General features: G+C 46.0%; 1 protein-coding gene across 1 annotated transcript in view; it reads right to left on the bottom strand.

Moving 5' to 3' along the window:
* Positions 1-3,696: 3,696 nt before the first annotated feature.
* The window catches only part of LOC119390986 (innexin shaking-B), an 83,321-nt gene continuing 62,460 nt past the window's right edge, over positions 3,697-24,557 (bottom strand). The window contains exon 2 of the mRNA XM_037658691.2: positions 3,697-7,643. Within this exon, the coding sequence (XP_037514619.1) occupies positions 6,482-7,591 (1,110 nt within the window). The 5' untranslated portion in view covers positions 7,592-7,643 and the 3' untranslated portion in view covers positions 3,697-6,481. The remainder of the gene's footprint in view (positions 7,644-24,557) is intronic.

Genomic DNA, 24,557 nt, shown 5'->3' on the forward strand with positions numbered 1-24,557 from the left:
AAGCTAACAAAGCTTTAGACGTCTCAAAACGAGAGCAGTTACCATCAAGTAAGCGTTTCACTGACGGCTACGATCTGCCGATGTATCTGTTCCAAACAGATTACCGGCAAATGTAAGCTCACGTCTTGGAACATTTCGTGTTACGAAAAATTAGTCCGTTGCCACCGTTGGAACGACATGCGTGCAATCAGACGTTCGGAGAATAACAGTGCACGACCGTGAGCTCAGGTTCTTATGCATTTAATGGTAACGCCGCTGATGTCTCATTCTCTGTACAGCGCATCATAGCAACATCAGTTTTTCTTTTATTTGAGGCCTGTTGCGCCAACTACAGTAACTTTCGCAGTAACAAAAAGTCTAGGTTGGCACACTGAGCCGGCAGCTGAAATTGAGATTATTTGCTTTTGTAGCGTTAGGTACACTTGCCTAGCCGGAGCCGATTTCGCGTGGGTCCTCATGAGCCGTGCAGCGCATGCGCAAGGATCAGTGATGCCACACAGCTGGCTGGCTCACCGGAGCCGGCATCTCACGCGCTCTCCGCCACCGCCGTTGTTGGTCTGCGCGTTGGGGAGGAGTGGCGTCGTAGCCGCGGTAGACACACTGGCGCCGGCGCGCGCGTAAACTCCGCCACCGCCGCGCGCGACTCGCCACTGCTGGTCTGCGCATTCGAGAGGAGTGACGTCGTAGCCATGGCAGACACACTGGCGCCGGCGCGCGCGCAGCTATTCGCCTTCGCTGCGCAGTCGCCGTCTGACACTGCGCTGGAGCCGCTTGATAGCGCCTCTGACTGGCGTTTGCAGGTGGGTAGCGCCATAGAGAAGGAGAGCGCAAATGCTGCTCGACAGCGCAGAAGAGACGAGAAGCTTATCTCATCGGATCCCGAAGTAGTTGCCTGGCAATTAGCGGTTCAGCGTACGAAGAATGAACGGAAGAAGGCTAATAATCCTATACAATCTGGAAAGCTAAGAATGATCAGCTGAACCTTTGCTAACGCTACGTATATCCTGTCATAGCCGAGCTAAGCCACTGCAAATTTTTTAAATGCGAATGCATTTCTTAGTCGGGCTATGTAAGGCATCCGGCTTAGTCCGCGCGCCTCTCCGCTCTCACTCCCTCTCCCATAGCAACAGCTGCGGGCGCGCGCGCTTATCCTCGCCCCTAGCAACCGGAGCAGGTGGTGCCGGCGGAGTAGCGGAGAGTGAGTGGACAGGAGGAGCGCGCTCTGGCGTGTGAGGGCGCTCGCATCGCGAGAGCTCGGCCAGCGCAAATTTTAAATGCGAATGCATTTCTTTGTCGGGCTATGTGAGGCATCCGGCGTTGTCCGCGCGCCGACAGCTGTTATCTCTCCGCTCTCACTCCCTCTTCCATAGCAGCAGCTGCGGGCGCGCGCGCTTATCCTCGCCCCTAGCAACCGCAGCATGTGGTGCGAGAGAGTGTAGGAGAGGGTACGTGCAGTGCTTCGCCGCTCCTTCTCTCGCCGTTCGCTCTCTCTCCTCCCTGCGCCACCGCCTCAATGCAGTGTGTTTGAAACGCGTTTGTAGCGTTTGTGCTGCCTTGGCACAGCCTGAAAACAGCGCGTTCTAAACGCATTTGTGCTGCATTGAAGGCGGTGGCAACATCCCTGAGGTGATTACGAACGCACGTAGGAAGCATTCGTTGAAAGAGGCGACGCTTGAGCGCGTCGATGTGTCCAGCTTTACGCCATTAAAATGACTACGCCATGTACTTTTAGCGCAAGAAATGCATTCGCATTTCCTCACGATTCCCTTCGGGGAGGTGAGGGCATTTTTTTTTCTAGGTGGCATTGGCTCGGCGGAGCTCCCGCGTGTGTGGAGAGGGTAGGTGCAGTGCTTCGCCACTCCTTCTCTCGCCGTTCGCTCTCTCTCCTCCCTCCGCCACCGCCTCAATGCAGTGCGTTTGAAACGCGTTTGTAGCGCTTGTGCTGCCTTGGCACAGCCTGAAAACAGCGCGTTCTAAACGCGTTTGTGCTGCATTGAAGGCGGTAGCAACATCCCTGAGGTGATTACGAACGCACGTAGGAAGCGTTCGTTCAAAGAGGCGCCCAAAAGGGAGACACTTGAGCTCGTCGATGTGTCCAGCTTTACGCCATTAAAATTACTACGCCGTGTACTCTCGGCGCAAGAAATGCATTCGCATTTCCTCACGATTCGCTTCGGGGAGGTGGGGCATTTTTTTGTATTCGCCTTGCCTTCGGTAAGAAAACATTCTCGGAAGTTCCAAGTTTAGTTCGTACAATTACTACGACAAAATAGAATGTAAATATTGTCTAAAAAGAGCGGCGCTTTCGGCCGCCACTTACCAGAGAAGAAAAAATACGCGCACCGCCAACTAGCCCAGGCATCAATTCTTCTGCCTACGGTGGCCGCTCCGCTTGGTGGCCTTTCTTTTACTGTGGCGCCCCTAGCGGCCGCCGCTAGCTCTATATTAATGGAGAATCTGTTGCTGGGCCTGTTGGTACATACTTGAAGAAACGAAAAACCAGCTTACGGACGCGTACACAACAGGAGAAGACGACAGACACTCGCTGGAACTAGGAACAGGTTTAATGAAACCATCACACAAAACGTTCCCAGGAAAGCGAAGCGCGAATGCGTCGTGCATAAAACACGTGATTCACAACAAAAGAGATAACGACATCAGTAACCACATTTTTCTAAATAATCAATCTCTTTCTTTGAAAGTGACAGCGAAGGTACACTAACGCATTTTTTTTTTTGTCCGCTTAAAAGAAGATGAAGCGTCTATCAGGTCAGGAGGAGGAGCAAATCTGCCTGCTCATTGCCGGGTGTGCGGCTGTTCTCCTGATCTGAAAGACACGCAAATTATTGTTAAGGGAACCACGCAATACGAACGTGAAGCGTATCAAATCTGGAAACATGGCTCAAAAAAATGCGTTAGTGTACCTTCGCTGCCACTTTCGAAGAAAGAGATTGATTATTTAGAAAAAATGTGGTTACTGATGTCGTTATCTCTTTTGTTGTGAATCACGTGTTTTATGTACGACGTATGCGCGCTTGGCTTTCCTGGGAACGTTTTGTGTGATGGTTTCATTAAACCTGTTGCTAGTTCCAGCGAGTGTCTGTCGTCTCCTCCTCTTGTGTACGCGTCCGCAAGCTGGTTTTTCGTTTCTTCTATATTAAACTGAGGAGGCAGTTTCGTGACCAGAAGAGCTATTGAGGGACTATGCTAGGAGCCTTCTAAAAGCCGGGGTGTCGCTTACTGTCCGACGCGCTTTTTTCTCTTTTCATTGTACTTTGCTTATTTCTTTTACGCTATTGTGCAAACATTATTTCACATTTGGCAGTTCTTCATAATAAAACGCTTTCACTTACTGAACTCAAACAACTCAAGCTATCTGACTTGAAGCGTGCTCCTTTGTTCAAGTTACATAGCTAAAAATCGTGCCAGCAATTACAAGCTTTCCGAAATGTTAGAATTCATAGCGCGCTTGGAATCTCCGCGAGCCTTTTATCCACGTTCAAGCGTGTTTTTCCTACCTAGCTCCTTCAAGCACCACTACACAACCAAAAGCACTGTAAACCACCACGTTTTGTGAGGCTAGTCTGTCATTGATACGTATATGTGATTGGTCATTGCTGTGCAGCCTTCATAGTTTCTTACAGAAGTGGACATAATACAAAACAGGCAGTGGTCGATGTAAGAGAACATCTTGCCTAAGATGTCAAATGTGCATTTATTGATTTTCATTATCAATATTACCGCATTCATACCACATATTCAATATTACATTGCATCAAGGTAAGTCTCTGTTGCCTTACAAACATCCTATAATGACAGACTAAGCAGCAAATCTGTAAGGAAACTGCTGTGAAACGTGTTTCATGTGCAGTTGCACTTAGTAAGGTTACCAAGGTAACCATGATCAGTCTTATTTGCATTGCAGCTTTCGTTTGTCTAGAAGTTTACAGCTGCAACGCTAATATCTCATGTGGACATCTTGCTATTTCACACATCAAATCACAAATAGTTATTTAGCTGCCTCATGAGCCGCAAATGTACAACACATTCCAAACACATTATTGTAAACGTATCGCCTATTGAATCACATATTCATTGGTCTGTTCGAAAACACATCACGAACGAGTGTTAGCTATGTCATACACGCTCTTATAAAAGGCAATGCTGCTAACGTAAAAAATATTAATGCGTTTTTGGGAAAAAAAGTATAAGTACACGTAAACACAGAGGGGCTTTTCTCGCGTTCGCTTGAGTAAAATCAGCTCTTGTATGCAACCGGACCACTCATTCAACCTTATATGCCTAGTGTTTAACAGTTCCGAACAATCATTTTAATTGGCCACTTGTTCTACTCGTCGCACAAAAAATTCTTTCCTAGCTAGTGAAAATAAAATTTTCGACATCCGGAGAAGGAATCAACAGAGCGATGCGCAAATGCTTCAGTAAATTGTGGTTCTTAAAACGTCAGAAGAAAATTTGCTGCTTTGCTAGCTAGCTGAAGATAGTATCAGAATTCTTTTGCACCTGGTTACATTACAATGTATTCAAATATGAAGACGGTGCTTCAGAAAGTGTCAGCGCAACATACGTAACCAACATCTGTTAACAATACTGGCAATTATGCTAGCAAAACGGAAACTGTAAAGATTCTGCAGGACTTCCCAGCCTTTCAGAACAGGCTCGTGTAACGGACGTGCGATAGAGGGGCACTGAGGTAAGAAGGTACACCACTAATAGTTCCTCGGAATTAATATGCTATTCAAAGAAAAAGTCTTGCTTTTTATACAGACGTACGTTTTGTGCAGAGTGTCCTCTTTGCTCACCGCACACTTTATCCATAGTAAGCCCGTAACGATCCAGCATACGCCCGTTACCGATCACTAAACTTACTTCCGCAGAGATTTTCTTTCGTCCTAGCAAAGCAAAACAGCCGGCTCAAATGATTCAGCACAAAAAATACAGGCGTATACGATTCTCTGGGAATATTAGCTGGAAATATTGATATCTCCCAATGCATTTCACATGTCATACTTTGCGTAGTAGCTGTCTCTCGACCGCAGACGGAATTGTGTAAAAGAGCATGCGTAAACTTTGTGCGCCTCTGAGCTCCATTCAACAATTAGCAATTTTTCGTGCGCCTTTTCATCGTTTTACTGAGTTGGGTTTGCCTCTTCAAGAGCTTACTGTATAGTAATACGAAGAACTTGTTTGCGCATTTCGTGAACAGTAGAAAGGTACTGCAGTTTTCTATTGCATATTTCTGATTATCTTGATTAAACGAGACCCAATTTTTTGTTTTCAAGAGTCCTCGTATTCAGTTGCTTTAAAGAGAAACTGCTCACGTGACTTTCGTCTAGAAATATTGGACTCATGTTGCAGGTTCGCGTAGTTTCGCTTGTAAGCTCTTCCCTATCCTAACATTCCTGCAACGACTGTGGGTATTCTTGAAAAGGAAAATATAGGGATCTGTCCGCTTGATATATTGTTATTTTCGTCATGGGCATCGTGACTGTCAAATTTCTTCACACTCTCTTCCTCCACTCTTTTGATATGTTGAATTGCGCGCTTGCGAAAAGGACACACAGAAAACTTACACGGCAGAATGGATGTTCACACACGAATGTTCACGCGCTTTAGAGCGAGGCTTTGAGGCACCCAAATCTGCGCCGGCCTCGCTGTGCTTTGGTCACGGATGTCAGTGTGACACGTAGGCTATAGCTTTAGCAAAGGTAGATTTCTTGCTGCCACTCTACTTTTTCTGAAGATCTCTTCAAGCGTAGGAGAAACTAATTTCGCTTTCGCTACTTGTTTCAGTAAAGCCCACCATCTATGTATTCTTTTCCCGCAACAACAACGGGAGTCGGTAAATCGAGGCAGGCAGCTCAATCTAGAAGCATAATGTCAGGGTTCACTAACTCCTAAAGCATGCCAGATGTCAATGCTGGTTGCAGCTGGCTTCTCCGCAGAAAGGCACAGCTCAAAATACGCAAGTACATAATGTAGGCACTGTCGGGTAGTGTTACAAGAACAGCTGTTTCGATTAAGTTCCTAGCCTTTCCGGTTGTCAATAAAACCAACGATTCGAGCGCAACGCCTACAGTGTCGATTTCAGAGAGCATAGTGACGCATGCTTTATGCGTTGTTTCTACGGGTTGGAACCATTCCAACACCAATATAACGCAACTTGACGAGATGGAAAATCCCGCGTTACTCAGAGAAGCGCTGTACGTTCGTTTTGTGCGTAATACATTTTAAATATTGTTTACCTGGTAGAGCTGAAATAAGTTAGTGACAATCACCACAGCAAAAGCAATGTTACTATGTGGTTGTGGAGGTAATGCTGTACTGGCTGTAGTTCATACGATGCCTGCACCGTCTGTCTCCTGCCTCGTACAGTCGCGAATAATTAGAAGCACAGAAATACTTGGGTAGGTGACTGCTGTGCAGAGACGCCTTCCTTTGACAGTGATGTAACAAGAACTCAAATTGCATTGAGTGGTGACCTGTCCTCACTTGACTTTTGGTTCATAACAACTGTCAGGTCTGCGACAACTTCCTTGTAGACCAGAGGGTCGAGGTTTTGAGCGAGCATGTAGAAGAGGAAGGCATCGCCAGCATCGGCGAACCGTGTCAGCGTCCGTAGGTCGTCCGAGTTGAGCAGTGGGCTCCGGGACTTGAGCACCTGGAAGCGCAACTTGGGCACTGCTAGGATGACGAGTCGGCCCACGAACACCACCGTGGTGAGCACGAGCAACGTCACGAACCAAAACCAGAGAAAAACATACACTTTCTCGTTGACCACGTTCAGTGGCAGAATACACAAAGAGTCGTGCCTTTGCACGTCTCCCGAAGAACCGAAGGAGTGGAACACACACTTGGTCATTCGCGGGAAGACGTAGATCATGGGATCGCGCCGCTCCTCCTGGTCCGTGAGCGTGAACTGAACCACTTGGACGCCGTAGTTCCAGAACTCGCCGCCCAGGAATTTGTCCATGAAGAACATTTGGCCGACAACGTTGGCGAAACTGAGGAATTCGCAGAATATGTACTTGAGCGCGTACAGCCTGTGGTGACGCATGTGCCTGTGCAGGTACTCGGTGAGCACGCGCTTCTTGTGAGTGCGGTCCTTCTCTTCCATGATGGCGACGTGCATTCCCATGGTGATGACCTCGAGGAGGCCGCCTTCCCAGTTCTTCCACAGGTAGTAGGGCACGTAGAAGAGCACCGCCTGGAAGAACAGCGTGAATGCCACCCACTGGTAGTAGGCGGTGTAGCGCCGCTCGGCACCACTCGAGTTGTCGACGCCCGGGTGAGGTACGTCCAGCCCGACGCGCTTGTCCAGCGCCGTCGGCATGGTGAAGGTAGAGTGAATCCAGCAGTAGGTGTTGAGAACCTCCATCGGGAAGTCGCTCGTGGGCGGCACACACTCGATCGGGTCGCCCACATACTGGCGCGCCGAGACCAGCAGGCTGAAGGCGACCAGCAGTGACGACGTGACGAGCCAGTGGAGTCTGAAGACGCAATTGTCGATGTGCACGTGCCTCCGGCGTAGCAGACGCCGCAGGCCACCCAACAGGTTCACCAGGGACATCGCACCACGCTGGGCTCATACTTCCGCAGGCTTTTTATTCTGGTCTCCGCACCTGAAACAGACGGGCGGCGGTCAAGGAACTGTCGCGGAAGCATCTCACATGCTCAGTAGCCGCCGACTCGGGTTCGTTGTGTTCGCCGGCGGCGGAGCTGGCCCGCCAAAAATAAACACGCGCCTGGCGGTGTCGCCCCCTCGCCGACAACATTGGACGAAGCCCAGGAATTACGAGCAGCGGAGCCGAGCCACGTGTCGCGTCGATGCTTCTGGAGATCCGCGTCAAGCACCCCGCTCGCATTCCTCGTCTCCCATTGTTCTCAGCTCATACCTCATGCTGTTGCCCCGTTGCTCTCGACAAACTGACGCCCCTTGATCCACCACCTTCGGGCTCTCCTATTGAGAACTGAAGTATAGTGACGCGAACCGCCTTGCGGCGGAGCGCCGATGGTATACGCGATAAAGCTGACGATCGAATCGCGCGTTTACGCCTTTTTCCTGACGTATGCGTGACGGTAAACGCCAGAGTTGCTCGCACTTGAAGGTCGCTAAAACGTGAGCATATAACTTAACTGTTCTACAGAAAAAGAAGCTTGTATGCGATGAAGCCTGTTGAAACAGCGCTCTTCCTCCTAAACTCGACAAACCCACGGATGTCTGCGCTGCCTGAGAGTGAACGTAAGGTAGCAGTAACACCATGTATAACGTTTGGAACTGTAGGCTCTGATCACTGGCGTAGCCAAGGGGGGTTCAATCAGCCCGAAATATTTTAATTTCGTATGTGTTTGTATACACGCACTCGTAGGAGTGCACGCACTAACACCCCTCCCCCCGAAAAAAATTCTAGCTACGCTATACTGGCGTTGATACACCACTTTTGGCCTGGCACAAAGCCCGCACAGCCGACAGACGTGCCTTTTGAAGACGACAACCATGTTGTGACTGTCAATCTGTAGACACACTTTGATAACTAAGAATGTCTGCTAAAGTAACTTCATGATATTTGTCTATTATATACGAGGGCTGTTCTCCGATATTCTCAAGTGCTTCAAGCCATGCTAGTGGTGATTTAGCCTAGAAATGTTTCTCACCTGCCGATCAGAGGTAGTTACTGGGTGCAGTGGTCTTGAATCTGCATTCTGCCTAATCCCAAAGAGTGAAATGATGCCTTTTACTTGACTTCATGGCGGGCGAAGAGATTTTCCATTTGCAGCGCATGCACTACGTCATTTTGATAATAATTAAAACACCATGCTTAAACACCATGCTTAAAAGCTACCCTGTGATTGAATTTGTGTATAGATTCATAATCCCATTAACTGCACCTCTGCTCCTGACATCTAATAAAATACTCATGTAATAGATTGGACCACTAACTAGCCACTCAGGTTAATGGTCCAAATACTTTTTTAACAATGTTGATTGAATAAACACTGATTGATTGGTTGAATAAGCAGCGCATAAACGTGACCCCGACCAAAGGACACAACGCCTGTGCAGTGTGACGCTTAGTCTGTGACCAACTTCTGCGCTGTTCAACGAAGCGTGCGTGCGTGCGAACACACCCGGTTAGCAGCCACAGTGAAGACCCTTTACGGTAGTCTAGCGGTTATAGTGCTCTGCTGCTGACCCGCAGGTCGCGGGATCGAATCCCGGCCGCGGCGCCCGCATTTTCGATGGAGGCGGAAATGCTCGAGGCCCGTGTGCTTTGATTTAAACCCCAAGTGGTCGAAATTTCCGGAGCCCTCCACTACGGCGTCTCTCATAATGATATCGTGGTTTTGGGACGTTAAACCCCATTAATTATCATTATTAGCAGCCGCGGTGAAGCTGGAAAACCAGAATTGGATGCGTGGCTCCCTCAAAGTAAGCCAAATCTACCATAACTCTAACTTGCTCTGTTCGGCTTCGTGTGTGCGTAATAGATATTATTGGGCATTGTGTCACCACTACCGTGACGTCAGATGAAAAGATGGTCATGTGAATTATTGTAAAAAAAGTTTCGCTGTGAAAAAAAAAGGATTCCATCTCGAGGCTCTTGCGTAAGAGCGCCAATCAATATAACGCCACGAAATTAAAACAACCATCTTTTGTATTTGCAACCATGAATTCTCGACATTTCAATAAAATCTCACAATTGCTCGGGCAGCGCCATGCCGTCCCATTGTACATAAAAAGAATAAGAATAAGCGAGAGGTACATACAAAGGACGTTTTCGCTATTGTTTAGATGAGTGCTTTTTGAATATCTCTTGTAGCCATCCTGACGCCACGTTATTAGTGGCCCAGAAAAGTTTTTCAAGGAGATTTTCAAAGCTGTGTACGTTGATTTCCTTTTACAAATGACAATGAACACAACGTTGATGACAGCAATTAATGTTTCGTAGTTAACGGCAATAGACATTTCAGAAAAGTTCTGGGCCAAGAAAGGTCACTCTCAGTAGACTTCGAATTCAGCTTCTCCCATGAGCAAAAAAGTCGATGCTCTAAAAGTACGGTTTTTTGGATTAGTTGGCGTGATACAATTGAAGGGGTCACATCTCTTGAATGCGCGGACAAGGCAGACTAGCAATGTCAGCGCCAACTTTCACGTGATTGTTTGTTTGCAGGTTTGCAAGTATCGTCGTTTTGGGGAATAAGCACTGAGCTGAATGTTAGCGCGCGTATTATTTGACTGTCTTGTCGATGTCTTTCAACGCTAGGACACCTTCAAACTGAATGTTTTAAGCACTCTGCGACTGCCGCTTCGTCGAAATGTGCATATAGAGAAAGCATGCCATGCATTTCACCTCAAATCCAACCACGCCACTTTTTGCACACTCTGGTACCTCTCGATTATTACATGTATTTGCAACCATGTGCGGCAGCATAAAGACACCTGCCTGATGCCCTGCATTTGAGTCTGATTAAATGCCAGACACGCTACCAGTCGTGTAGTGCCCACGGGAAACACTGCAAAACACACTTATTTTTACTCCCGCTTTGCAATGGTGATTGTGTAATCCCGAATCCATAATAGCTTTACGTGCGACGCAGGCAACCGAAAATGAGCAGTCTCTAGACATGCGAAAAGAATGGTAATAAGCTTCAGTATTTCTTCAAGCACATCTATAAGCAGGGCACGTGGATTATCAATGTTTATATATCCTAATTACGTGTCAGTGTTTGTTTGAATCTTCGAAATGATCGTGTTTATGCTATCCGTGAATTCATCATCACCATCAGCCTGACTGTGCCCACTGCAGGGCAAAGGCGCCTCTCCCATGTTCCGCCAATCACCTGTGCTTTCTGCTGCCACGTTAACTTCTTGATCTCATCCCCCAGCTAACTTTCTGTCTGCCTCTCGCACAATTGCCTGCTCGTGGATGTACTCCTAATGACCATCGGTTATCTTGCCTACGCCCCGCCACGATGGTCTAGTGGTTATGGCGCTCGACTGCTGACCCGAAGGTCGCGGGATCGAATCCCGGCCGCGGCGGCTACATTTTCGATTGAGGCGAAAATGTTTGAGGCCCGTGTACGTAGATTTAGGTGCACGTTAAAGAACCCCAGGTGGTCGATATTTCTGGAGCCCTCCACTACGGCGTCTCTCATAATCATATCGTGGTTTTGGGACGTTAAACCCCAGATATTATTATCTTGCCTACGCCCTGCATGCCCTGCCCATGTCCATTTTGTTTTGTTGATTTCGACTAAGATGTCCTTAACATCCGTTTGGTCCCTGACCCACTCTGCTCTGTTCTTGTCCCTTAAAGGTACACCTATCATTTTCCTTTCCACTGCTCGCTGCGTCATCCCCAGTTTCAGCTGAACCCTCTTTTTAAGCCTCAAGGTTTCTGCTCCGTAGGTAAGTACCGGTAAGACGCAGCTGTTATACACCTCCCTCTTGTAAAGATACTCTGACAGTCAGGCCCCTGTCGTCTCCGCAAATGGTCTGTACGCCGAGGCGGAAAAACGTTCCCGCACCTAAAGCCAAGTTCAAAAATTGTAAATTAACTTTTCAATTGTTAACTTGAGGGCAGTGGTCTATATGGAAAAGTTATAGGTCATGATAGTTTATGGCATGCCCGTTTTTAACACCCCCCCCCCCCAGAAAAAAAAACGCGCGTAATTTAAGGTATTCATCGTCGTAATTCAAGGCCCCGATCCCGACAATATTGAAACTGAGCACGCCGGAGGCGCAGAAAATGCGGCAACTGTGTTACATCAGACCACGTGACAAACTGAAAAAATGCGCGTCGTAGCAGAATCTGGCCAGGAAGAACGGCAAGTCGTCTCAAACACCCGCTTATTATTTGCAGTTGGTGCGTAGGCGCTTATATGTTTATTTCGCGCTGTACCAAAAATAAAACGCAATTTCCACATTTACTTTCATTGTACAGCTCAAAACTAGGTGGCAGCCACTGCGGCGCTTCTCGCAGACAAGCGAACGAATTCTTAGCACTCTTACAGTTTATCACAGAAACAGATAAGCACAACACACCAATCGCAGAAAACAAGCGGACCAAGTGGGTATTTCAGATGGTTTGCTGTCTTTCTTCTTCATATTCTGCTGCGACGCACCTTTTTTTTAAAGTTATATATAGTCACGGGAACTTCTGGTGCGACGTAACCTAGCTGCCAGGGGCGTAGCCAGAAATTGTTTTCGGGGGGGGGGGGGGGGTTCAGGCATACTTTATGTATGTTCGTGCGTGCGTTTGTATGTATGCGTGTATATATACGCAAGCAAAACTAAAAAATTTCGGGGGGGGTTTGAACCCCCCCAACCCCCCCCTTGGCTACGCCCCTGCCAGCTGCCGCATTTCATGCGCCCGGTGAGCTCAGTTACGATATCGCCTTGATGCTCGATGAATAATATCTCGAGTTACGTGCGTTTTTTAAGATATATAAAAAAGGCATGTCATAAAAATTGCCACGTCCTATATATTTGAATGAATTAAAATTCATTTCAATATATTTTGTTAATTACTCTATTAATGTAACTTTAGATACGGCAACATTTTGCCGTCTCGGCGTATTGGCCGCGAGATCGAGCAGAGTCGGCACCCTAGCGGTGAGCGGACGAAACCCCGTTGTGTGGATAGCTCCTTGCGTCGTCTGCTAGCCACACCGTGTTCGCATGTGTGCGTACGTCATGCATGTCCTCCAATTACAGCTTATTCCGTCGTGTTAGCACAGTATCAATTGTTTGTACGTATGCCTACACGATATACATAAGCATTTCGCCTTACGAAATTTGTATGCACTCCAATAAGTGAGTGCATGCACGTGTCGGTATGGCGCTAGGTCTAATCATCGTAACGTCCATTCGCCAAAATCATTTCAATGTGGGTACCACTTTGTCGTTCAAGCACATCACATAGTGCATTTGGCGTCGTCCTAAATGAGAAAAAATGTACTAAATGTCGAGGTGTGAATGCAGAATTTTAGCGACACCATCTCGGGAAGTGTTGGCGGTTTGAAAATAATTGTGATACCGCAAAGCATGAACTAGCGTCTGCAGAGGATGGTTAGCGGTAAAGAAAGACCTGAAGCCACGCATTTCTACAGCCGTACGCGTATTCATGCAAACAGAAAAGCAGAGCGCACAAAGTTCTACTTCGTCTAATTACGCAGAAAAACCGGCTCTCTCTCTTTTTTTTGTAGCCGCTAGAGCAAGAAGTAAATACTTCATTGGCTCAGTCGCGCAATACTATTTATATTGTGGTATAGACAAAACACAATTTAAACACGTGCAAATAAAGCAAGAAAAAACATCGAACACAGTGCAAAATACGAATGTGACCAAAGGCCAGTACCCCATTGGTTGGCAGATTACGCTTCTCTCACACGTAATAGGAACGTTAAGCCGGTTTAGTGCATTAATGTGGCAATGGGGGGCGTGATTTATATCAAAAATAAATATTTATATCACTGTTGACAACGCCTCCGTTGTATTATACCCATTACTCGAGAAGAACTGGCCCATTGAACCATATCTACACTTATATATATATATATATATATATATATATATATATATATATATATATATATATATATATATATATATATATATATATATATATATATATATATATATATATATATATATATATATATATATATATATATATATATATAGCAATTATATAATTATATGGACACTCAGCAGCAATTATTGGACACTCTCGGCTGGTTTTTGCCGTTGGCGTCGCCGTGGTCATCATGTCCCGTATAATATATATATATATATATATATATATATATATATATATATATATATATATATATGTATATATATATATATATATATATATATATATATATATATATATATATATATATGTGTGTGTGTGTGTGTGTGTGTGTATGTACCGGGGGTATAGCATTAAAAAAACAAAAAAAACCATGCGCTCTAAAAAAGTTGTACTTGCTGTATATTAGTTTTAGTCATGTATACTGACAACGTGTATTTTTCGCATTACTAAGCGTCAGTTAATTAATTACTCTTCATTAGCCGACTTTCTCATGTTTGCTTCGATCGCTAAAACATTAGGTTTAATTTGTAGGCCGCCTTAAGCAACCTCAGGATCATTCATTTATTTAGTGCTGAGATGTTCCGGGTTGTTTTTTCTTTCCAAGGAAAAACGGAAGCGCTCGGAACACGCCAAATATGAAATACACGCGCCGTCGGTCGCGCGCCGCTATACTGAAGCGCTATCCAGGTGTTCTTTGGTTGACACACGACTGCTTTCGTCCATTGCCGCATTGTACAGGGTTTCGTGTTCTGTGATGGACGCGTCAGCGGCAGGTTTTCATGCCGCGTCTATATGAAAGAGCATGAAGCCCTTTACAAAACATCGATGAACGAACGCAGCCGTGTATCAAGCAAACAACGCTTGGAAGTGCTTGAGTAGTACAAATATACACAACAAATATTATGTCTTAAGGGCAAGTCTATGTCGCAAATAATAATAAAATGGAGTAGCGGCGCGCGATCACGCGCCGCTACTCACAAAATAAATGAATGATTCTGAGGTTACTTAAGGTGGCCAACAACTTATAGTTAATAATTAGAAAAAAAACAGCGCGAAAACCACAGGACACACAGGAAGGGAACGCACACAGCGCTGTGTGCGTTCCCTTCCTGTGTGTCCTATGGTTTTGCGCTCTTTTTTCTAATCACGTACAACCAACAAGCCCAGCTCTCCGCACTTATAGTTAATATTTTACCGATCGAAGCAGTAGTAGGGAGTTGGCTGATCAAGGTTAATTAATTATATACCACTTAGTAATGGAAAATATCGGTTGCACACGACTACCAGCAAGTGCAGCTTTCCTAGGGCGCATGTTTTTTTTCTTTGTTTTTTTTTTAAAACTTAGGAGCGAGTTAGGTGGCACACCCGGTATGTAATATTGGCTGGTGGACCTGCCTTGATCAGAGTAATCTGTGTCCGCAGAGACTTCTCGGTGGATTAACTTAACGTACATGTTAGCATTGTCGTGTCTGAGAGGATGACGCGCTGCGCGGCTCCTTTATTTATTTATTTATTTATTTATTTATTTGTTTATTTATTTATTTATTTATTTATTTATTTATTTATATATTTATTAATTAATTAATTAATTAATTAATTATTTATTTAAATACTCTCAATGCCATTTGCGGCGTTACAGAGAGGAGTGGTGTTACAAGTTAGAGATGGCAGTCTTGAATGATGCATGATCAGGGTTGCTGGCGATGGAGGCAGGAAGGTGGTTCCATTCGGATGAGGTCTTCGGCACGTAGGAGTGGAAGTACATGTTGGTATGGCAGAATGGCACATGAACTTTGGAGTTATGCTCGATGCGAGATGAAACGTAAGAAGGTGGCGAGAACAATGTGAGTTTTATTTCAGTATTCATGAAAAAATTTTTGTGGAATAGGCATAGGCGGGCCTGCTTCCTCCCTCACGAGCTGAGCGATTTTGGACGGCTTCTAGTGCATTAACAAGTAAACAAGAATGAGGATCCCAGATTGATGAGGCGTACTCGAGTTTAGATCTGACTAGTGTTTTGTAAAGAATAAGTTTTAGTGAAACAGGCGCCAATGAAAAGTTAAGGCGCAAGAAGCCGAGAGTGCGGTTAGCATTGTTAATCGCATAATTGATATGACTATTCCATGTTAAATTGTTATCTATGTGAACACCTAGATATTTGTAAGTATGGACAGATGACAACTGAAAATTAGTAATTGAATAAGCAGGGCTAGCGCGGTCAGTGCTTCCTCGCGAGATCCTCATTATTTTACACTTGTTAATAGTCAGTTTAATTGACCAGAGTGAGCACCAAGAGGTAACGTTGGCAAGATCAGATTGAAGTTGTGATGAATCATGCGGGTTAGTTATTATGCGGTAGATGACACAATCGTCGGCAAATAGCCTGATTGTTGATGTAATGCTGGATGGAAGATCATTAATGTAAATTAGAAAGAGTAAGGGTCCAAGGACAGAACCTTGCGGCACACCAGATGTTATGGAACAATCGCGTGAGTTATGATCGTTAGCTGCTACATGTTGGGTTCTGTTAGAGAAGAAGCATTTATTCCATCGTAATGTTTGAGTCAATATTTAGCATGCTTAGTTTTAGTAGGAGTAATCGGTGAGAAACGATGTCAAAAGGTTTTTGAAAATCAAGGAAAATAAAATCGATAATGGAGCCAGTGTCAGATGCTGAAAATAAGTCATTGGTGAAGAGAAGTAGTTGGGTTTCGAATGAGTAGTGTTTCCTAAAACCATGCTGACTGTTGCGAAAGAAGTCATTTTCTTCGAGAAATATAATTAAGTTAGAATAGATGATGTGTTCGAGAAGCTTACATGGAATACTAGTCAAAGTAATGGGCCTGTAATTAGAAGGATTAGATAAGTCACCTGGTTTAGGCACAGGAACCACCTTCGATGCCTTCCACTCACTGGGCAATGAGGGATTTTGCAATGACTGTGAAAGGAGCTGTGAAAAAATGACTGAACAATAAAGGCAGTTTGTTTGAGAAATTGGGGAGCAGTTCCATCTATGCTAGGTGCTGACGCTTTCATTTTAAGTATGAGGTGAAAAAGCCCCAATTGATCAATGATGATTGGTTCCATTCGGGAATATCCAGGATCGGCTTAAATTGGTAAGTGATTAGAGTTGTCAGTAGAAAATGCGTTTTAAATGCGTCTTGCAAAGCTTCACAGCACCTGTCACTTGCAATCGCCAAACGTAGTTCGTCACAAAGATCGATGTTCTTATTTTTCGGACCATTTACAATGCACCAAAACTTACGAGGGTTAGACTGTAGAAGAGAAGGAAGTGTATCGCAAAAAAACTATGTTTAGCAACTGAATAAGCTTTTTTGTATTCTAATGTTGTGCTGGGATAAGCCGCCCATCTCTCCGTGGTACCAGATGATGAAGCGCTGCGGTAAAGTCGCCTTTTTTTTATTACGTAAGCGAAGAAGTGTGAACCACGGAGAGCGGAAGGCCGTTCGAACAGTTCGCAAAGGAACACAGCAATCTATAAGTGAATTAAGCTTATTTTTGAACGATACCCAGTTCTCCTCCACAGTGTTATCAACAGCACACGTGATGTATTTTTCAGCGAAAACTTCTAACTCAGTACATATAGATGCATGATAAGCTTTCGCATAATCTTTTATAATTTTGGTTGCGTGCATAGGATGCTGTGGTTGTATTGCGCAGGTGAAGTGTACAATGCGATGGTCACTAAGTCCAGGTAGGTAATGAATCGATGAAATGACAGAAGGATTAGTTGTGAAAACCAAGTCAAGTATATTGGAAGAAAATGCTGTGATGCGCGTGGGTTCATGGATTACTTGGATTAAATCGAAAAAATTGCATATATTCAAAAAGCGGTTGCCTTCCGCTGAAAGACAGCTAGCCGTTCCATCCAAGTAGAAACTGGTCAGAGGCTTCTCGAGTCGAAGCTCGCATTAGTCGTAGGGTATACGCATTCGGGCTGGTTGGTTCATGATGACGAGTGAAAAACAGCGCTAAAAAGACGGGACAAGAAAGGACACGAGGCCACGGCGCTGAGCATTAGTCGTCAGGCTTACCACCATTTGGATTTTATGCATAGGATGACGACGAACTCGGCCTAATTGGGTGTTGGCTAACGTGCCGAACGTGTGGAAGAAAACTCGTCTGCATGTCCACGCTATCATCTTGATAATAGGCAGTAGCGTAAATCCAAAACAATCATAAGGGGGACACACATCTTGCCATGGCGGCCATTTTGTTTTTCGTAAGTATAAGTTTTATTTTTAATTATAGAAAAATTTAAATTATGCTCTGAACTAAAATAACAAGCCAGCTTCGCGCTAGGGCAGAAAGAAGCAGGCAGCCTTGTTTGTTTAACTCTTTGCTTTTCTTTCTCTTTTTTCTGTTTATTTTTAATACTTCCCCTCTTTCTGGCTTGCTTCCTCGTATTTTTATACGTGCTTTGGTCAGCGACGGCAGCACGCGACAGACCTGGACCCTAAAGCGCTCCGCACTTGATATCGTCATCAAGGCGCACGAAGAGCAAGAGGAACAAGTCTTCTCCTTGGCGCGAGCGCGCATTCAATATGCTACCGATGGCTATGCTATACGTGGTTTTGCCAGCGTTACGCCAAGCTACATGAGACGACGACAGCATACGACAGCCCAGGCCCCTAAAGTGCTCCGCACTTAAAAGAAAACGAGCATGTGCCTAGGCGCTGGGTCAGGGAGCCTAACCTAGAAGCACCGAGCAGCCAATTTCTAGCAAATTTTAGCTAGAGTTGGATTTTCGGAGTTAGTGACAGTCAAGTAATTCAAGGAAAAAAGGTAGCGCTGCAACATTGAGGACAAGAAAAAGACATGGACTACACAGACGAGGCGCTTCTAACAACTGAATTTATTGAAACAAGAAGATCAGAAAGGAGGGAAGGGAAGGGAGAGACGTAACATACGAAGGAAAGGGAAACATGAGCCAAGCTGCGGTGCTATCTATGAGTAAAACACGTGCATTAATCTAATTCAAACCACGTTTTTTCTTGCTTCGTATCAAGAAGACACTTGTGCTCCGATGACATTTATATTTGTGTCGCTAAACATGCCACTTGTCTTTCTGTGATTGCTATAGACCAGATTTTTCTTAGCCTCGTAGCGCGAGTGTCAGCCGCGCCGCTACTCTCGACACCAGGCGCCGCCTGGTGGTGAAGATGACGGCGGGGGCTGCTGATGACGGGAGGCGATAGCCGTGCTTGCGTCGCGTGTTCGCTTGTGTCAGTGCTTTCAGAGCTGTTAGAAAGCAGCGGTCAGCTGCTTGCTTGCCGCATACTCGGAACGGCAGTGCGATGTATAAAAATTCGCCCGGGTGGCACTGCGCCGTCGTTGGGTGTCCGAACAACTAGCAAAAAAGGAAGCGGCTGATAAAAAAGACCTGCGACACTCACGGGAACACGAGCGGCTTGTGTTTGTGCAGCGTGTATTGTAGACGTTTTCAAGGCCCTTGATTTTAATTAGTAATAAGTGAGCTGGTGCTCTTGCTTAGGAGGCCATATTTGTTACCCATTCAAACGGCTGCACTGCCAGTTCATGGGTTAAAACAGGGCCACCTGCTGGATGAAAAAAAGTAAACTGAAATACTGGAACTGCAACGACGAATCTTAAAATGAGAAAGTATGCATGCACCTCACCAGATATTTTCTCAAACTGCAAAGCCAACTACCAAATGTTTCTCACTTTTCCCTGAAAACTTACAGGCGCCACCGCTGCTGCAGAATGGAAACAAGCTTCAGTTATTAACATGCGCGGAAATTTCTACACGAGGGTGTTTTAGCTTGCTTGCTAAATCCAAAATGTGGCCACCCTGGCTACAAATTTGTTCAAAAAGGCACAGGTAAACCTTGATGTAACAATAAGGTGCGTATTTGGGCCGGTTGGTACATGTTCAACGATACGAGAAACAGCGCGACACAGTGAAAGAGACGGAGCAAGCGCTTGATGTAACGAACTGTTTAACCAGTGGCGTAAATGGGGTCAGGGGGGTCCTGAACCCCCCTGTGTTTAGACTGGGGTCCTGAGATTTTGCATTCGAACATCTTCCATCTTGACTTGCTTGAAGTTTATGTTCACACGTGCCATTCAAAATCGCCTCAGGGTTCCAGCTCTCAGATACAACGAAAGAAATAAGCACAATTCAACAACTTACGATAATATTTTTACGACATCTTCCCTGCGATGTTCAAAGTCTGCAACCACATCCATAGCGCCAATCACGAAAGCCGCTGCCATGCAGCGGCCGTTTATCCACGTGGTGACGTATCATTGCGCCTTCTAACTCGCTGAGAGCAACGAGATTCGTGAAGACATTTCTTCAGCACCGAGTCTGGGGCGAGAGAAATTGAGTAAGAGATATGCGGCCTTTGCTTGCAAATATCGCCACAAATGAGTCATCTTTTCACACCCAACTGAAACTGCACGCATTTTTCAGCACCCCTGTTCATTCCGTCGCCCCCATATGTATACTTCCGGAGCCCCTGGCTGCGCGCGCGTTTTTGACGAACTTCTGGGCCCGATCCACCCGATCGTTCAAACTACAGTGTTCTAGAAGTGTTCGCAGCGTCACCTTAGAGTCACTTAGAGTCAGAGGTAGCATATGCAGTAACTCTACGTCACCTGAAACTTTCCGGCGGGTTGCAGGGCGCGGCTAGCTCGCGTTGCTGTTTTGCGCGCAAGAAAAGTCTGAATTACGGTGCGCAACACACGGAACTTCTTTTCATGCAAATTTCTGTGAGTTGTGAAATAAAGTGCTGTCGTTGTGACCGATTTACAGAGGGTGGGCGATATTTTAAGCGGCTATGATGAATATGAATGCTCCTGCGTGTGGGGCGTTCAAGTTTTTTTTTTTTTTTGTACTGCTGGTCGATACGATTTTCAATGCCCTTTCGCCACTTTAGCGATCCTAGCGACTTCACTCCCGCCTTTCGAGCCCCACTATGCAGGATATAAACAATGCCTCATTTTTTATTTATTTGCTTTCGCATGAGCTGGTCTCTGCGACTAACCTACTTAATGCTGTTTTTTTTTCGCGAATCAATAATCGGCGGAATCACTTGGCTTTGTATTAAATGTATCCGCACGGTAATCTTAAATTTTTTTATTTGCAGACATAGATCATACAAGGTTACCAAAACTGGTTGGACTCGTAGGCGATATATATTGGTACGTGCGGGTCCAATGAAAAAAAAAAGAACCTTTACATAGGTATTATGATTACATAACAAGTAACATACATTACGTGCGTACATTTTTATTACACCGCAGAATTGCACCACCAAAATAACACTCGACAGCGTCACGTGCTGACAAACTAATTTTATTTACACGAAACCCTGCCTATGTATGCGCAAATGCTGGCCATGTCACAATATGGATTAGCAATGCATGCATGGTCACTCGTGATAAAACAATAAACTGCCGATGACAACCGTCGATCTAACTGGAGCATCTCAAAGGAGCCCAATCCCCGTGGGCCTCCCCCGCTACTTCAATCATCCCCCCTAAATCTCTTTTTTTTTTTGTACATCGATCTCTATCCAGCCCGTTTCATCTGGCAGTAGTTCTGTGCTTAGGACTTCGAGCGAAACAAGCAGCCAGAATTCTTTATCATGTTTTAGAAGTACCCTGACCGCTTTACCAAATCACGAGTAAGGTTTTGCTGTCACCGCCCTCGTATTTTCTTGCTTTTATTGTTATCGCACTTGACTTTGCGCGGTCACTCTTAGCTTCGTTGGGTCCAGCTGTTTTTTGTTGTCAAACGCTGCACCAGAAATTTCTCTGCACGTACGCTGCATGCTCTATGTGCACAACCGCCGGAGACTGTAAAAAGCGCCTCCCTCCCGTCCAGATGCAGCGGCGGGCCGTCTTTGAGACAGTTGCAGTGTACGGATAGACACAGATGCCGCTCCTTCAGAAAAACAAGCATACATAAGTGCAGCAAAGCTGCTCGCGTGGTGCCGACAAAGGTCCTTCAAGCGAATGAATGGCGGGAACATGCGCTGCAGGGCATGCACGAATGGAAACAGTAGCTTCTACTACTTGGGTCAGCTTTAAAAAAGAATAAAATGCTCAACCCCCTTCTCCCTCCGTTGTTTTTTTTTTTGTGATCTCTTGTTGTGTCATTGTGGTGGCCCTCTCCCCGCCTCCAACCCCGCGTTTGTTGATACCCCCCCCCCCCCCCCCCCCGGAATTACAGCGTAACCAGCGTAACCCCGACCACGGCCGGGCTAGACCGCACGCGCGCGCTTCTCTTGCGGGGTGTGAAGCGCGTCCTCTTGGTCGGGGCACGGCCGGGCTAGACCGCACGCGCGCGCTCGTGCGGTTTAGCCCGGCCGTGCCCCGACCAAGAGGACGCGCTTCACACCCCGCAAGAGAAGTTTTCAGGAGAAACTGGCGGCAAGACCCCTGGCGGGTGCCCAAGCAATCGACGCGGAGAGGGCCGTGGAGACGCGGCGCAGAGAAACGGCAGTGAGCCCACTGCCCAATTCTAGTACACTGTAGTTCAAACGAAGACGCCTGTCCTCCGGTTTCACTTTGTGGCGGAAAAGCAGGGAGGCAAAACTTTCTTTAGTAGGTTGGACGACGACAGAGAATGAACACGTCCGCTTGGTTTGAACGCATCACGAAGACTGCTTTGTTTGTTCACTATTTACAGTGCTCTCGTAGAGAGGCAAAATGAAAAGGAAAATAGAAATACAGAAACACAAGCACAGTCAAAAGATTTTCTCTGCACCCCGCACGTGCAACAAACTTGAAGAACAGAGGGAGAAAACGCTTTCCCTGTGTTGGGTGACGTTCCCTGTGGCTTTCAGTGTTCTTTCACGGGGTGGGCGCGTGGGTCGTAAAACGACGAATATCAAGGACGTTCTCCGCTCTTCCCGTACTCATCGTCGCCTTCAACCTCCTTGGTTGCAACCCCGAAAATGCGTCCCCCGGGTTGCCCCTCTTCCTCCTTTTCGCCGCGGGGTTTTCCAATTAAAGCTGCTTCGAAGTGGGGGCTGCTTCCCAATATTCGACAAATACGACATCACTTGTCAGTCGTTCGGCAGTTTCAGCTTGCACGCGTCCACAGAAGTGCTGCCAGCACTGCAACCGGCCGCGCAACCTTCTTGGCGTAATGTGCTTGTGACTTTCAACTGGACTGGGAAGATGCCGCACAAGCGGCAGAGTTCGCTGAGCTCGTTCTTTCTGCCGAACTCCAAGCGACCTTCTTCGGAAGACAATGTCACCAAAAACACTGATGAGGTGAGCCTTTTATGTAATTGATCATTGATTATAATTTTGTTTTGTCGGGTACCCTTAGTGCAACATACAAGGATTTTTATTCTGATTAAAAAAAGGGGGAAGTGACAGTTACTTGAATGCCGCCTTGAAAGCCCAAAATGGCTTGCAGTCATTAGACAGGTGCATAACTACCACGTTACGTTAAACAACTAACAGAAATCTGCTAGATAACTTTTAAATCAATGGTTTTGTGAACTACGTTGCAACTAGCTTCAATGGCGCTATTATTAGAACTACCCTAATTCATACAATTCGCTAAAAAGCAAGGAATGTTTGGTGGTTTCATCCACCGGTTCCAGAATCACGCACCGAAGGAATTAATGCCATTTAGAAGAGTGATTTAGACGCTTCGGCCAACTCTTCATTACCTTAGAATAATAACAGAGAGACGAACTAGTGAGCCGCAAGCGGAGTTTGTGGTGTCTTGACTTCTCTCTTGTTTCCGTGCTTGCACGCCCAGTCATTTTAGCATGAATCGTCATCGCCTTGGAGTTGATAGAAGCGCACGCACAGCAGTGACATGTTATCAAGGCATTGAGTCTAGTGACGAGCTACCCGAAAACTCTTCTACGCACCATCTACATGGCTTTCCTAGCGCGGTTCATGAATCACGCGAAGGAACCTCGAAACTTTGTAATGTTCAACCTCCCAGCTTTCCTGCAATATGCCAGCAGGCGAAAGTTTCCCCACGCACGATCTCCAGGCTGGTGGCTAACTTTCGGACAGTCTGTTTATTCATGAACAAAAGTGTTTACAATCAACGAACACGTAGCCGTGAGAATTTTTCGAAACGCTGCTGTAATAGCTGAGTTACACGTGTTTGATGATACAAAAAAGGCCCTCGCTCGTTTCTCTCTTTCCTTCGTTCATCAGCTCGTCTCTCCTCTCAACACCTTCTCGACTGCTATGGAAAGAGAGGTCGCGCAGCTACGTGTAGCCGCGCGTCCTCTCACTCCATAGGGAAAGGGCGCGGCGCCGAATCCACACGCCACGAGCTGACGCGTTGTAACGCGTACGGGGGGTTAGGGCTTTAGAAACCATGCACCCTCGCAATGTGAAGGCTCAGAGTTGCGTATTTGCGAAGAAAAAAAATATTAAAGAGCGCATACTTCAATCTCCCGTATATTAATGACACAAAACATCCCATGATGGCATGATGCCCTCTTCGTGTTTATTCGGACATCAAGCAGGAAGTGATGCAACACAGAGCGAACCGTCCAAGGGCGTCGCCCCATGGCTCCTTCAATCAACCGCTCCCGCGGTGAGAAAGCAAGAAGGCTTTATGTGTATACCGGGCTCTAATTTTGTTATGCAAACATAAGCTGCGCAACGAGTTCTTGATATCTGTAAAAATATTTTGTGTATGCACCTGATGAAAGGGACATGAAAGTGACTTCGGTCACCTCTAACTTTCTTTGTCATATGCTCTTTCGGAGAGAACGAGGCGAGGGGGAATAGTGTGGGGTCGAGTGTGGAACACTCTTTTTTCTGCCTTCTTGGCGTCACGTAGCACGTGATCTATATACGAGCAGGCAGCTGACCAATAATCCTAACACTCCTAAGTTTCCTGAAGTTTCAATCCACATATATACCCTATAAAGTGGACGGGGAGATGACCACCGCCGTAGCGAAGTGGTAGAGCAT

The sequence above is a fragment of the Rhipicephalus sanguineus genome, chromosome 4 (assembly GCF_013339695.2).
Source record: "Rhipicephalus sanguineus isolate Rsan-2018 chromosome 4, BIME_Rsan_1.4, whole genome shotgun sequence".
Lineage (NCBI taxonomy): Eukaryota > Metazoa > Arthropoda > Arachnida > Ixodida > Ixodidae > Rhipicephalus > Rhipicephalus sanguineus.